Below are 16810 nucleotides of genomic sequence, written 5' to 3' on the forward strand. Positions count from 1 at the left end.
TTAGAGAACTAGTGACCCTAAGTGGACCGAAAAGCTGTGACGATTACATCCAGCAACAGCAAGGCTCATGAGGGGATCTGAGAATGTGTGAGCCAATGGCAGGATGAGGACTTGGCACTGAGCAGGAATCTCAGATGGAGACAAGGAGATGCTGCCTGATCACCTTTCAGAAATGAAAAAAATGACAAGACTCTGGAGACATTTCAAACCAAGTCAATTAATAAAAAGCGGCTCACTGATCCACCTACATAAAACCTACTCGATGCTGACACCAACTCAGAGAAGCTGGGAGAATCACAGTCTTTAAGATACCATTAGCTGTAAATCACACTATTTCAAATAATACCAATAAAGAAAAAAAAGTGATACCAATTAATAAAAGGTCTGGGGTAAAGAGAGAAAGGTGTGTGAGGAATTGGTAAACAGGTGACAATTCATTTTTATGCACCTGTGAGGTGAGTATACTTGTGCCAGGGCCCAACACCCTCAGGTGTCCTTCTCAGGGATATTGTCCATCTCTTTTGAGACTGAGTTTCTCACTGGCCTGGAGCTCACCAAGTAGACTGGGGGAAGAGGCTGATCAGAGTGTCCAGAAATCCTCAAATCTCTGTCCCCCCAGAATAGGGCGACAGGTGTATGCCACCATGGCTGGCACTTCCAGGGGGAGGAACTTGGGACCCTGGCTTGCAAGGCAAGTACATTATAGACTAAACCATCCTCCCCAGGCTGATTATGTTACATAAACAGGTGTGTATATAAAAATCATGAAGCCGGGTGGCGGTGATACATGCCTTTCGTCCCAGAACTCAGGAGGCAGAAGCATGAAGATCTCTGAGCTTAAGGCCAGCCTGGGCTACAGAGTGAGGAGTTCCAGGATAGCCAGGACTGTTTCACAGAGAAACCCTGTCTCAAGAAACAAAAACAAAAAGAATCATGAAATATCAATACATGGGTTTATAAAAACAAGAGATTAGGATTTTGATTAACAATCACATGTAATCAGGAAAGGGCTGGTTGCAGTTACCATGCTCTTAAGTCCTTATGATGAAAGGGGGTCTCCAGGGACCAGAGAACTTTCAATTAGATTGGGTGCCAAAAAAAAAAAAAAAAAAAAAAAAGGGTCAGGAAAGTTCAGGAGTGAACATCAGAGAATCCTAGATACAACTTCCAAACTAGTAGAAAGAGACATGAAACTTCAGCTCAGCAGGTAAGAGTGTTCGCTGCCAAGCTTGAGGATCGGAGTTCAATTCCAATGACACACTTTAGGAGAACCTTAACTTCCACAAGTTCTTATCTGACCTCCACACAAGCACTGTGGCTTAGATGGACATGTGTGTGTTTGAGTACACCCACATCCACACCCACCCACATGCACGTACTACATGTTAAAAAAAGAAATGAACAGCACAAAATAATGATAGGATCATATTCCAGGAATAATGACATTTCTAGGAAACAATCCCAGAAAACTTCCTGCTCCTCTGGTTCTTACAGCCTTCCCACCTCCACTTCTGCAATGATCTCAGAGCCTTAGGCACAGACTCAGTTGTAGATTTGACAGTTTTGTCTGGGCTCCACAACTCTATTTTAAGTGGTTGTGGTTTTTTGTAATAGTCTTCACTTGTTGCAAAGAGAAGTTTCCTTAATGAGGGGTGAGAACTATACTCGTCTGTGGGTATAAAGACAAATATTTAGAATGTGTAATGTGTACTCTTTCCCACCAGCTGCCTGGATCCCGCTGCTGTCTCAGCCCCCAAATAACACATAAGATACTATATTCATTATGGAGCTGTTGACCATTTGCTATGGTTTCTTAATGGCTAGCTCTGACTTAATTATTAACCCATAATTACTAATATATATTTTTATAAGGTCTTATCTTACCGAGAACACCAGACTTGTGTCCTCTCCTCCGGGGATCACATGGCAACTCGCTACTCTTAACTGCATTTCCCAGAATCTTCCATTTTTTTTTTTTTAGGTCAGACGAGATCAGGTCCTCTGGGTCCTGTGTCTAAGGTATATGGTGCCTTCAGCAGTAGGGACTTATCCTTCACCTCCAGGGATCAAGTAATGGGAATGTCAATAACCTATGATGTTTTAGGAGTGTCATGGATAACCCTGACCAAGAAATCAAAAGAGGGAGCTGGGCGTTGGTGGCGCATGCCTTTAATCCCAGCACTCAGGAGGCAGAGGCAGGCGGATCTCTGTGAGTTTGAGGCTAGCCTGGTCTACAGAATGAGTTCCCAGGACAGCCTCCAAAGCAATACAGAGAAACCCTGTCAAAAAAAAAAAATCAAAAGAGGGATTCTTATGCCTGGTGTTGGGGGTCTTGTTGGCTCCTGGGGAGAACACTGTCAGTCTGAAAGGGGAAATTCCATTTAATCTATATATGGAATTTAGGTACTAGAGGTGTCTTACAGGTATTTTAAGGTACAGCTAATAGTATGATTTCTTGTGAATGTTTCAGATAGTCTTACTATTATTTAAGTCTCCCCTGTCTTAATTTAAACCCCATATAATGTATTTTGATCATATCCCACTATCCTCTACACCTTTCCAGCCCCACTGAACCCCTTCTCCCCAAGCCCCCTCCTAACTCCATGTCTTTATGTGTGTGTCACTGAGTTTAACTGGGGGGGGGTGTGCCTGCATGAGAACAGGTGAGGGATATTAAGAGCAGAAATACAAACCCTCTTAAGTGCATTTGGGACATTTAAAAAATTGGCCATACCTGGACACAAAACTAGTTTCTAGTGGGCAGAAATTGATGGTAGACACTTGTATTAGTTTTCAGGGCTACTGTAACAAGTGACCACAGAGCCAGTCATTTAGAACAACAGAAATTTACCATTTCGTAGTTCACTAGATGGAGTCAGAAGTCCCAAACCAGTATTACTATTCAGAAATCCAATTATTGGCAGGTCCTTTATCCTCATGAATTCCAGGGGAATAACTCTGATCTGTGGCTGCCAGCATCGTAAGGCTTGTAGCCTTGTCACTCTGGTCCCTGCCTCCACAGCCTTGTCCCCTCCCGCATCTGTAACCACCTGTGTCTCTTACTGCAGATATTCTCGTGATTGTACTTAGGGGCCATTTGGATAATCTCTCTCAACACCCCCACTCCACTCCCCTCTCTATCTCAAGATCTTTGTTTTTTGTTTTTCTCTTCAAGACAGAATTTCTCTGATAGTCCTGGAACTAGCTCTGTAGACCAGGTTGACAGGAACTCAGAGATCCACCTGCCTCTGCCTCTCCCAAGGGCTGAGATTAAAGGCATGTGCCACCACTGCCTGGCTTCAAGATTCTTAGCTACATCGTCAAAGACCCCTCTCCGTGTAAGGTGACTAGTACTCAGACAGTGTCTGAGGTGTTACTGTGCATAAGGCAGCAAGCTGGATTCTTAGTGCTTCAAATGTATTGTAAGCCAGGAGAGAGGTGCTGTTTCCATTCCCCAGGGGGCAGGCTGAGGTAAAGGCATCAACACCCCTCCTGAGCTTACTGTTTGCAGCTCTGAGCTGTTAGCACAAGCCATTTAGCTTTCTATTTTCAAATTCCAGATTTACAGGAAATTCACAACCAGGACGAACAATTTACAAATACTTTCATCTAGATTCTCCACATTTTAGCGCTAAGCTTTGCACTATCACTCCCTCTGTATCTTTTAGTGGGTTTTTTGGAGACCCGGTTGCATATACCATGCTCCAGTCTCCCTGAAAAATGTAACAGCACACTTAAAAAGGGGGTGGTGGCGGGGTTTCTATCAAGTTACCAAAGTATAACTGTCCAAACTCAGGACTTAAATTTTACCAGTGGTGTTACACTAAGAGAGAATGGATACAGACCAGGACCCCACACATGACTGCTATATGCTGCACTCATTTGTCACATCTCCTTAAGTCTCATTTGACATTTGAAACTTTTGACAGGTATAGGCTCATGAGAACTGTTTGAGAGTTCATCTGAGTAGTCCAGGTGGGCCTTGAACTTGAAAGCCTCTCACCTCAATATCCCACATGCTGATATTATAGGTAAGTAACCCCATGCCTGGCTAGGCTCAGAATTTTCTAGACTATTCCTTGACTTACAGCTTGTCCTGCTACTTCTTGACTAGACTCAGATCATGCATTGTGGTTGGGCTACTGTGTAAGGCTAGATGCCTTTGTGCAGCACAACAGAATGCACACATAGAAAATCGTCTTAATGGGGCAGCAGTTAAGAGGACTGGCTGCTCTTCCAGAGGACCCGGGTTCAACTTCCAGCACCCACGTGGCAGCTCACAACCGTCTATAATTGCGGCTCCATGGAATCTGATACTCTCTTCCAGCCTCTTTGGGTACCAGACACACACATGGTACACTGACATACACACAGGCAAAATATCCATACACACAAAGTAGCAAAAAGTCAAAAATTGCCTTAATAATGGCAATATTAAAGTGCCCCCTCTTTTGAGAGACCTTGCAAAAATAAAAACTTGAAGTTGGGAGTGGAGTGAGTTGGGACAATATAGGGAGACTTGAAAAGTGGCAATAGGGGGCAGATATCTCATTAATTGTATGTGTAAAACTCTCAAAAAAAAAAAAAAAGTACTTGCTATATAGACCAGGCTGGCATCAAACAGTTGATGCTAGGGATTCAATGCAGTGGGTAAAGTACTTGCCCAGAACACATGAGGCCCTAAGATCAATCTCTACTACCATCAAGAGCAAAACTATAAAAAGATTAACCTAAAAGAGAACCAGGAGTGGTAGTCCACACCTATAGCCCCAGCACTTTCAAGGCAGAGGCAGGAGGATTGCAAGATCAAGGCCACCCTCAGCTACAAAGTGAGTTTGAGGCCAGCATGTACCGGATGCATGAGACTACCCAGCACAGGTGAGAATGTGCTTGTAAGCCAGGTGAGAGTTGCTGTTTCCATTTCCCAGGGGACAGGCCTGAGGTAGAAGCATCAACAGTCCCCCTATACAGAAGATAAAGTCTGACAACAGAAAACTGAACGTTGTGACTACACAATATGCTTCACTGCTTGAATGACTTCAAGTGTATGGTTTCAGTAAAAGTTCTCTTTTCAAGGCACTTATTTGAAATTTATGCTCTCTTGTCATTACATTCATCCTAGGGTGTTAAACAAAAGAGAACACCTGACACTATGAAGCCCCTAACACGTCAGAGGAGGAAAGTTTTGAAGCTGCTAAGGGATTCCCCAGCTAGGATTACAGCTACCTTCTAATTGGTTATAGGAAACAGATTTTACATCCTACAGTATATCATGCTTGTAGACCAATCCTTTTCGCTGCCTACAAGTGCAAATCTGCCACCTCTCAACCAAAACCACCAGGCCAGCCAAAGTTCGAAAGGACACAGAAAATACCACCCAGGTTACCAGTTCTATAGCAAACTGATGGGGAAAAAAGGACAAAGAGGTGCTTTTTATAAAGCTAAGTGTACCTTATTTAAAAGCCTATCCTGTATTTTGAGATTGTTTCCAATTGTTGACTGCTAGAATATTTTATGTAATGATTTTAAGAGCAGATAGTAGTGTGTGTGTGTTGGGGTGAGGGGCATGTTTTCCTGGTTGGTGAAACCAGGAGTTTGAAATATTTAAACACTTCAATCAATTAGTTTTTAAAAATAGATTTGCTGGTCTTTCAAACTAGGAATTGCATCCTACGAACACAATGACAGCCCTTGTATATTTCTCAGTACTGAAACCTTCCTGGTGACACTCTTGTGTTTACTTCGATACTTACAGTAAGCCTTAGCTTACTTTAATGTAGTGTAACTAGGGCTTCAGTTTCCATCGCCAAAATGTACTTTCATTCAACACCATGGCTGTATCATTTTTTATTATGATTTCTAATGGGACACCAACATAGAACAATGCCATTTCCATGACCCATCACCATCACAGGAGTCTGTCATCACAGACGAGTAGTATGGGTACAATACATTCATCAAGAAAGTTGGAGGTTCAAGCTTTCCTGGATCCAGTGTACACCACAGGATGTTGCTGTACACCTTGGCCCACCTGCCTTTACATTTCAATCATACTATATAGTGTTTAGTATTTACATACATTTGAACAGAGAAGACATAATATATGTTACAAGGATAACATTTGTGGAGTTATGTGTCAGTAAGAACTCTGTATTTCCACTCTCTTTATGTCATTAGCTACTTTTGAGAAGAACAGTTCCATATAAACACATGAGCTGGAACATACATTTAGAAAACTTTAATCTATATAAACTGCATTGTGTCTACCCATAGCAAATCAACTAAGCCTTGTTCCCCCTAATGTTAAACAACAAAAAAGTAGCTAGCTATCACACTTTATAGTAGATTCCAGACAATATATAAGGTGATCACTGGCATTCTGGGCCAGATGGGTTCCATGTTTACTTCTGTCATTCTGGGATTTGTTCCTTTCTGTCAAAGTGTTCTCATACATTTGGCAAGAGCATTTACATTAAACTTCAAATTACTCCTGCTTATATCCAGAGTGTGTGTATATATATATGTATATATATATTAAAAGCCTTTAAAAGGAGTTGGTTTTTCTACAGTTATGCCAATATTTGGCCATGTTAGCAATTACTGAAACAACAGTGGAGACTCCGGGGACAGGCAGGTGCCCTGGATCACCATGTACAGGCCCAAGAATCTGGCCAAGCGGTTCAACTTAGTTCTTCTTGTTTTTCCTCAGATAGTGACTTCGTAGGGACTTGTTGAAACCCATGGTTATTTTAAAATAAATCCAACGAGGCAAGGCTGAGTTTATTGAACCCTAGAGAAAAAAATTGAGGAGATACATAAGCAGAGTCTATTGGGCATCTTCCATTTCTCTACACTATTACTTACAGAGATTTTTAAAGGTCTTAAGTATACAGTTTGAAATAAAATATAAATGTCTTTTTTAGGATTAAAAATATGTACCACCTTGCTGGCAAAGTATACATCTTGATCTTAAGAGATCATATAGAAATGCCCAAACTGAAAACTACAGTTAAGACTGTGAAATATACATACCATGAGAGCATGGATCGCATATCCAGTGGTTCGGGACTGCAAACCCACTGTTTTAATTGCAGACTTCACAAACGTCTCTGGAGAGGGCTTATCCAAAGTTGGTTTCCGTATTTTTGCCAGTTTTGTAGCTACAAAGTATGGCAGGACACTCTAGAAAGGGTTCACACACACATAACAAAAACAAAAACAGAAAAACACACAAAACATGCCATTGATTAGGAAGGCTACCAACTCAGAACTGAGTGTGATGCCTGACTTGTTTGTTGGTGGGCATCCTCATGAAATCTAGAGTTTGTATCAAGAAAGAGAGAGAGAGGGAGGGAAAGACATGCTGCTATCTAAAGCCAACTTCACAGAACATATAACAGCAAAACCATGAACTGTAGCACAATGACCTTTGGGTAAAATAGAATAAGAGACTGGGAAATACGAAAAATAAGCAGAAGCAACCACTTTTATATCTTTACAAGGAAAGTGTGTCTGTGTGTGTGTGTGACTAAAGTCTGGGAGCTGAGACTCAGGGTGATCTTCCCATCTTATTCAAGCGGGACTTTGCTCTGCAGTCAGGCAGCATGAAGTTTCTGGTGTCTGAGGGTAGCAGGGCTTCACTTCAGCACTCCTGTGAATTAGTGTTCTATCAGCTTTAGTCCTTCTCCAGGAACATTTCTTGTCCCTAGTCTTCCCTCATGTCCTAACATCCTGGTCCTGAAGCTATACAAGCTGCTATTGTTAAGACAGGACCACATCTTTTTTGCTCCCTCTGTTTTGGGAAGACATGGTATAAAGAAAACAGCTTGGGTGACAAAAGTCATGTGATAGGATAGTTATAGGGTTGTCAATGTATTCATGAGCTTTTTCAGGCATTTCATGACTCCAGGTTCTTCATTGCATACGTACTCAGTGTTTTGGGTGTGACAGAACACAAGGGACCCCCATCATGAGTCTTGAAGCCATGAGAGAGGTTCCATCTGTCATTCAAAAGGCCTCAGGTGCACAGTTGCTTAAAAAAAACAAAACAAAACAAAAAAACAAAAAAACCTTGTTCTCCTCACAAGTGTGGAAGAAGGGATGAGGTGTGTTGGTACTGCTATTTAAGGAAGGGCCATTTTAACATGTGCTTGGTATGAAACATGTTCCTGTCACAAATAAAGCCGGGGTCTCTCCACACTTTGCATTTCTTTCCTGCGGACAGTGGAAGAACAGCCCCCCAGGTCTTTGGGGGTTTGCATATACATGCATTTTTATAATTTTGTATCCTTTTCACTCAAGTATAAATCAAAGGAAATAGCTCACAGTCCTTAATGTGTGAGCTAAAACTTCAGCCCATCTATTAAGAGCCCAAACTCCATGTGTTTAACTGGTGTGACTCTCCATCTTTCTCACTCTTGTAGGCAGAGGCAAACTCACACTAAGTACCAGTCATTAGAGTACACCGACAGTGGTGTGACTTCGATTCTGTAACTGGCTTCTGAGGATTTAGTTATTGGGATTATTAGTACAAGTGAGTGTGAAGTGTTGGTTTGCTAAAGCTGGAGTTGGGGTGCGGTGGGGGAAGGATGTAGCAATCGTGCTCCTCTCCTAGAGACAGCCATTAGAGCTGAGCTCTGCTCAGTTCCACTGCCTAGCAAAGCTATCTGTTCCTTCTGCTCAGCTCAGCTCCAGCCCAAGATGTTCCTTCTTCAGAGTCCCTCTGCTAAAGCAGAAGCTCATGCAGAAATGTAGCAATCTCCTCAGGCTCTGGCGAGAAGTTATTATTATTATTATTATTATTATTATTATTATTATTATTATTATTATTATTATTATTATTATTATTTGGTTAACTCTGAAGGGAGTTTCCCAAGATTTAACTGTTTCTTCTTCTTCTTCTTTTTTTTAATCAGCCCCCCTAAGGAATGTCTCAGCAAAGGATATTATATTTTTTTCTGCTCAGCTCCCATAAGTAAACATCTCAGTAAAGGTTCTTCTGTTCTGCACTGGTAAAAGATCTTCACCCAAAACTCTTTTAAGAGATGTATTTGGGAAGGGTGGGAAAGGACAGCCAGCAACTGAACAGGCAGAGGGGCTTATAAAGGGCTTCTTAGGGATGAGTTTTCCCAGGGAGAAGATGTTCTGCTCAGGGATTGGTTGGTTTAGTTGGTGAGGGGCAGAGCTGGCTCTGGTTTCAGGGTCAAACTGTGTTTCTTTCACTGACCCTTTAGCCTTTTGCCTCTTTTTTTAAGATTAAGGCATTTTTCCTTTCACTGGCTCTGGGTTCAGGGTCAGGTTGGTAAATTCCCTGTGGAGGGAGTGGTTGGTTTTCTGCTCAGGGACTGGTTGGTTTCCTGCTCAGGGAGTCCTTGGTTTCATATTCAGTTGGTCATGAGCAGAGTTGGCTCTGGTATCAGGGTCAAACTGTGTTTCTTTCACTGGCCTTTTTTCTTTTCTTTTTGGCTCTAGTTTTGGGGCCAGGGCATATATCTTTCATTGGCTCTGGTTTCACAGTCAAAGTGTGTTTCTTAGGTTCTGGGTTCAAGGCTAAAGTGTTTATTTCACTAGCTTTGGTTTCAGATCCAGGGTGTGTTTCTTTCACTGGCTCTGGCGTTAGGGTCAGGGTGGGTTTCTTTGGCTGGCCCTTTCCCCTACAAGTAGTACACACGTATCTCTTTTTTCAAAGAATGAAATGTGTTGTCCATTTTTGCCATCAGTTTGAAAAGATCCTAGAGAAGTCTCAGATTGATAGGCTGTGAACTGTGGGGGTCCAATTTAACTTGTTTGCTCACTACCTGGAATAGCCAAGCAGGGTGGACCCTTGTGTAAATCCTGACAGCAGGTGATAACATGTATGTGCACAGCTTTTCTCATCTTTTTGCCTCAGGCTTCCTGGTTATAAGTGAGACTGAGAAGACCTTTCCAGAGAGCCGTCTACAAGGGGTGCTAGAAGGTCTTGAGCTCCAGAGATAAAGCCAGTCTGTAACTATGACTTTCACCTGTGAATAATGCTCTGCACCTTTCTCTCATCCATTTTTCTCTCTCAGAAGATGAAAGTGGCATAAATTGGACTATTTTGATAATTACAGAATTCAGTTGCACTGCCTGACTGAACCACATGGTGTCGCCACAAGATAATGTATGGCTTTAGGGTTCAGCTAGCCGGTGGTGGGGTTCTGAAGAAGCCTCCAGCATGGGAGTGGGGGCAGGGAAAGACATGTATACTTGGGAAATCCTGGTCAAGGTATATTTTCCCAACTAAGAAATGGAAATTCTAAGCTGGAAGGCTTGGGTACTCCACCCTGGATATAAGTCAAAGTGGCCAACAGTGGCCTACTGAATTGTGAAGGGATCACAGAGCAACAGTTTTGCGGCTAACCCTAAGGGAAAGAGGACTCTGCCAGGAAAGAGATAAAGGAGTGATAGGAGCAGAGAAGAGCTGTGAAGAGCAAGGCATTTTCAGGGGACTGCAGAGAGTTTGGTACAGTCCAGAAAACAAATCCAAGTGCTGGGCAAGTTCTAGAACACAAGTTCAAGAAGACAGTTGTATCCACCTCTATTCTCAGTGCTGAGAGCAGCATGTGGTACACAGCCAGGCAGTGTCCATCTACTGAAGGCAGTATACAATAGCACTTCATATGCAGAGCACGGAACAGTCCTGAGGCCCTTTCCACTGAGCCAGCATTTTAAAATATTTTGAAGCTTAAGCAAGATCATCTGTCTCAACAAAGGTAAGCCTATTCATCTAGCAGTGAAGGATATAAAAGGAATATGTAAAAGTATAAAAAATAGAAAAGTATAGCAATGTTTATATCAAAAAGCCACCAAGGTAAATAAATGCCCAAGAAAAAATAATTAATGTATCCTTTGCCTATATAGGAACCCATTATGGGGAACAAAATTAGAAATATGCCTATACATTTAAAAATTTTTTCAACAGAATACACTTAAAAGTCACTTAAGTTCAACAAATCACCATTACAAATTCTGCCTCCTCAGAAACTGCCTGACCCTGATAGCCACAGCTGTGGGCAAGTACCTTGGTTTCCAAATTGAGAGTCTCAGAATGGAAATAGCTAGGCCATAAGGCAGAGCTGGTGCTGCCGTTATGTCTCTGCTTACTTATTAAAATAAAAAGTCCTTGAGACTACTCTTTGGCATATTGGTCTCCCCTATTCCCTGGAGCAGACTGCTTAGACCAGGCTCTTTGTGGAGCGTGTGCTCTGCAGTGTTGGCTCAGGGCAGGAAAGGCAGTCCAACTGGACACCATGGGTAGTGGAGAGAAGGATGCTGGAAGCCACATAGCAGATAGGCAAGAATCTAACAGAGTCTTGGAATATCACACGGCAGAGCCAACTGTGAACTAAGACTCCTCAAACCTAAAAGTGATCAGAACTTTGTGATAATGCTTTGTGGAAATGTGAATCAAGGGACAGCAAATTTTGCTCTTTTGAACAAGATTCCACATGTGGCATCTAATTTGTGTTAATCTGCCTTCTCTAGACCCACGTGGTCCCCCTCTTCCTGCTTCCTCACCATCTTCTGGTCCAGCATAGCAAAGCCAGCTGCATGGTAATTTCAGCATCAGGCTGACGATAGTCAGCACATAGTTTTTTGTTTTATTTTCCTTCTTTTCCAAGTTGTATGTAATGTATATGTACTTGTGTTTGGGTGGCTTTCTTTGATCACTCTCCACCTTAACTTTTTGGAGCAGGGTCTCTTGTTGAGCCTGAGGCTGGTCAATGGGCTTCAGGAATCTGCTGGTCTTTCCTTCTCTTCCCCAGAGCTGGGATTAGACACATGCCACCATGCCCGCTTTTACTTCACACGTACTGACTGAACTATCTCTCTAGCCTGTATACATTCTTAAGGCAGAAAGAGGCTGGGGTTCCTATCAGTTTAGGGAAACTTCACTTCTTTTTAAAATCTGTGTCTTTACTTATCAAAACCTGAGGATCTGAAGCCCCCCAGAACATATGAATGACTAAACATATTATAGTTTAGCTGTTTACATTTCTCTACTTACAGACTATGAGCTTTTCCATAAAAGCCCTTTTGACTACCTCAGTGGTTACAAAGAACTTAAGATATTCTAGAAGATGGAGGTAAAGAAACTTTCTGATGATAGATAAGTCTTCATCAGGAATAAATTCTAGCATTTCAGCCCAATATTGTGCACACAAAGAAAATCTTAGATACACTCTGGGTGACTACTGATCCTATAAAGAACCTGCCTTCAAACATGTGGAATGTGTATGTTAATTGTACAAAAACATAGCTCCCAATTTATAAAGATGGGTGTGGGCAAAGAGCATTGATGGTGGAAGCTACAGCTGCAGTTAGGTTATCAAGGAAGGCTCTCAGATAGGGTCATATTTGACTGATGTTCTGGCATTCCAGAGGCAGAGGCTAGCTCAGGGAGATCCGGCTGCAGGGCCTTTAAACAGAAGTGAGCAGCTAAGGCTGGATTTTGCTCTACCAACTCTAGCTACAGTGAGCAGACAACAGGGACTATCAGCAAGGACAGCAGTAGAAGGGATGTTTTAGTTAGTGTTGCATTGCTGTGATAAACATCATGACCATGAGCAACTTGGAGAAGAAAGGGCTTATTTCAGCTTAGTTTTAGTCAGTCCATCATCCAGGGAAGTCAGGATAGGAACCCAAGCAGGGCAGGAACCTGGAGCAGAAGCCATGGGGAGACACTGCTTATGGGTTGCTTCTCAGGGTCTGCTCAGCCTGCTTGCTGACAGCACCAAAGACCATCAGCCCAGAGGCAGTAGCACTGCTCACTGTGAGGTGTCCCCCTCTCCACCCTCCATCAGCATCAATCAAGAAACTGCCCTACCAGTCAATCTTGGGGAAGGGGGCATTTTCTCCATTGAGGTTTTCTCTTCCCAAATGACTCTAGCTTGTATCAAGCTGACTATCTAGCACAGGAGGTCAGATAGGCAGATAGTTCAGTGTAAGATACAATGGTATCTGAAATTAAAGTAGTGGCAGTGGTGTCATGAGAAGTAGCCAGACTGGGCACATCTCCAGAATAGATTTGATTTGGTACTCAGTGGTCTGAGGGGCTGCATTTTGGAGAAAGAAAGAGGCAGTAGGAAAACAAGGAAGGAGGACCAGCCCTTGTTGAAATCAGACCAACCTGAACTCAAATCTGGCTTGCTACATACTACCAACACAACCTTGATCCAAAGTTGTGATCCCTGTGCAAGTGGGAACAACTGCAGTTTTTTACTGTATTAGGAAAAATATCAAACAAATGGGCTCGTGTGAGAGTTGAGTCCTAGCATGTACTAGCAATTCTCTTCCAAGTTTTCTAGTGCTTGTATGATCGATCACAAGCAACTGGAAAGAACCCATCTCAACTCTATACCCTGTGAGAGTTCCAGAGAAAATTCTGCCTGTGGAGGAAGGACCTTCATCTTCTGGACACACAGTACTCCTTCTAGACTTTAGTTATGTAGATCTTCTGGCAAAGGATTATAGCAAAAGTATCAAGAGAAAAACTACATCACTGTCAACATGGAGATTCACCTGGTTGGAGTCCATTTTCTCAAAGTTGGTACAGTTGTATTTCCAGTAAGAATCCCATATCACTTTATATTTCTATTTGGACTCCATGTGCACTAAAGACACTCCATTACCTCTTTTACTGTAGGTAGCAAGTAACAAGAAAAACGGACCGTGATCTCTGTTTTCAATTTTGGTAGCCACTTTTCAACATTTATTCTGGCTCTTTGAAGCCCAACAGATTTATGATTACTATAAGCAACAACATTAAAAAAATATTTATTTATTAACTATATATATAGTGTTCTTCCTACATGTATGCCTGCACATCAAAAGAAGGCACCAGATTATAGATGGTTGAAAGCCACCATGTGGTTGCTGAGAATTGAACTCAGGACCTCTAGAAGGACAGCCAGTGCTCTTAACCTCGGAGTCATCTCTCCGGCCCAAGCAACAACATCTTAACAAAACTTGAAGCTTAGATTTTTTAAATCTTAATTTGTCCCATTTGCTTTCTAAATTTCACAGAAGCCAAATCTTTCTGATTAAAAACACATTTTAAACTGAATTAACTATCAGCTCTCATCACAAAAACCAAAGCACTAGAAGGCAGCAACTTCATGGAGTGGAACCCACAGGGTTTCTTCCTGGAGTTAAGTGTAGATTTAAATGGTATTGTCTTTGGTCTCCCTAAGGATAAGAATATCCACTTTGACTTGAGCGTAGCTGAAACCCACAATTAGGTTCCTCAGGTTCATGCAGTCCCATCCTGCTTCCTCACCTTTCCTCTAATACAGGGTCAGGAAAGTAAACCCTAGGGGCCAAATTCAGTTGGCAACTGCTCTCTTGGTGTATAACATTTGAGGATTGTTTTCCAGGTTCAGGGAGAAAAACTGCATGGTGCAGATACCACCGACACTGAGAACCAAGGCCTGCACACTCGCAGCCTTGTAGTTACATAAGCCTGCATCAGTAACTCCCTCCACTTTCTCCACCTGCTGAGATGCACAGCCTCCAGAAGTTTCCACAGTACTGTGATGCTATGGAACCATCATAATCCCTATTTTCTTGTTCACTGTCTTTCTTGCTACTGTATCCCCAACTGCCACACCAAAATGTACTCTACATACTTCCTGACTGAGGAAATGTGAATACACAGATCTCTTGTTTTGAGACCACTGATGGGTAACGTGTATAAATATCTGTCTTCTTCCTCTGTGTGCCTTGAGGCAGGGATTTTGAATCTTATTTACCTTTGTTACCTCACTGATGAACAACATCACTGAGTTTAAGTAAGTCGTACAACTGTCAACTGTTATTTTCCAGTCTATCACATGGGGTCAGGTTAATATTAGGCGCAAATGAGATAATGATGAAAGAGCATGGGGTATACTGTTAGTGCTTCATAAATGCATGTTTCTTCTCTGTCTTCTCTATACTATTATTTCCAAGTTTTTGATGTCTTTATATATGTCACATCTTTCATCCTGTTTGCCTTCAGAAGTCAGAAATTAAGGCTCAAAGCAATTTTGCATAGGTCAAATGACCATTGAGTGATGACAGCAGAACTCATACCTTAATTTGCTGATTCTGTGCTCGGTGTCTTTTCCTCCCTGTCTCTAAGTACACAGGTAATAAATGGGGTTCGCATAAAACTAGACTGAACCAAGGGAGCACCAAAGTCACCATGTTTTCATTTTGACTATGGCTTTGAAATAGCAAAAGTCCAAATGGAATATCTCTCCATAAGGCAAGTTTGTGAAGAAAGAGTATAGGATGTTAAATTGGAGGTAAACTGTCTAAGGAAGTAGGATATTTGCATGTGTTAATGAGTTTCCCCACTGATGGCCTAGTGCAACAGACAGAGACTCCTGTTTTCCCGTGTGCTATCCCAAGAAGGATAGCAGCGGTATCCCAGCAGTATATTCTTCCTGTTATGAATAGAAACTATAGCCTGAATCTAGTAGTCATGTGTATATCAGGTAAGCCCCAAACGAGGGACGCTCAAGACAGAAGAATGGGGAGGAGTGCTGTGCTCTTTCAAAGTGTCACTGGCATCAGAGAGTGACAGAGGCCAGATCGAAGGAAAGCCTAGAAATAGGAGAACAGAGTACCTACTTCTAGACAGTGCTTTGCTAGGATGATGGCTGCCGGCATAGCTCAGTGGTGGAGCACTTGTCTAGAGGTTCTACATTCCGTTCCCAGCACCAGCAAAACAAAAGGGAACTGTAGAGCTGGGTGTGATGATGCATGCTTGCAATCCCAGCACCCCTGAGGCAAAGACAGGAGAACTGAGTTCAAGGCTGACCTTGGGATACATAATGAGCTCTTGCCTCAAAAAGTAAAATAAACAAATAAACAAATGAACAGGTAAAAAACTGGGCACAGATTATCTATTCAATAACATCATTTCAACATTCAATCTCAAGTTAACTCTATTTTAACAGCTTTATTTTTATATTTTTGGTCGTGAGCATAGCCTTTAATGGCTAATTCATCTCTCCAGTCCCAGCCTTATTTTTAGATGTACACTCATGAATTTGAGGCAAAGTGAAAGAATATATGCAACTCACTCCCTAATAGATAGATAAATGGAGTCAAACAGTAACAAAAGTGAAATATGAGCCAATGAATGAGAATGGTCTTTGCTCTGTTTCTATTCCTACAACTTAAAAAAAAACTTTAAAATTAAGTATAAGTAAAACGGACTTAAAAAGGAAACTAGGAGGACTGCGAAAGCTGAGTTTTAGTCCCAGGTATTTTACACTTGCTCAGCATTCACTGCTAGTGAGTACAGAGCAGATAGGAGCCAGGAACTATAGTCCATTCTCACCAATTAGATTCCAGGTGAGTTTTGTTCTTTGAAGGATGCCCTCCCCATGGGTCTTTAATTGTAAGAAAATACTGAGAATATTAGCAAAGCTCAGACAGTACCTTTATTCAGGAACACATTGAAACTTGGGAATGGTGGTATATGGATTTAAGGAGGCAGAGGCAGGTGCATCTTTGTGAGTTCAAGGCCAGTCTGTTTTTATTTTGTAAGACACTATCTCAACAAAACAAACAAGCAAACAAAAAAGTCACTTTGGTGAGCAGGTCAAGGAAAGGCCACGGAGCAGCAGATAGAGGCATGCGAGGCCCAGGGAAGCAGAAAGGAAACGGAAATCCAATGTGTAGGTCTGAGATAAAGACTGAGGGGAGACGAACTATGATCTGAGCCTTGACAGTGATGGACTTCCAGGGCTCAGGAGGAAATGTAAAACAGACCTAAAGGTTATTCATGGGTACTTCA

At 42.1% G+C, this 16810-nt stretch overlaps 1 protein-coding gene across 1 annotated transcript in view; it reads right to left on the reverse strand.

Annotated features, from left to right (window-relative positions):
- Positions 1-5832: 5832 nt before the first annotated feature.
- Hsd17b12 (hydroxysteroid 17-beta dehydrogenase 12) overlaps positions 5833-16810 on the reverse strand; it is a 130430-nt gene continuing 119452 nt past the window's right edge. The window contains exons 10-11 of the mRNA XM_040745905.1: positions 7033-7182; positions 5833-6790 (exon numbers count right to left, since the gene is read on the reverse strand). Coding sequence (XP_040601839.1) covers positions 6686-6790; positions 7033-7182 — 255 coding nt within the window. The 3' untranslated portion in view covers positions 5833-6685. The remainder of the gene's footprint in view (positions 6791-7032; positions 7183-16810) is intronic.

Source organism: Mesocricetus auratus, unplaced genomic scaffold (genome assembly GCF_017639785.1).
Source record: "Mesocricetus auratus isolate SY011 unplaced genomic scaffold, BCM_Maur_2.0 Super-Scaffold_100004, whole genome shotgun sequence".
Lineage (NCBI taxonomy): Eukaryota > Metazoa > Chordata > Mammalia > Rodentia > Cricetidae > Mesocricetus > Mesocricetus auratus.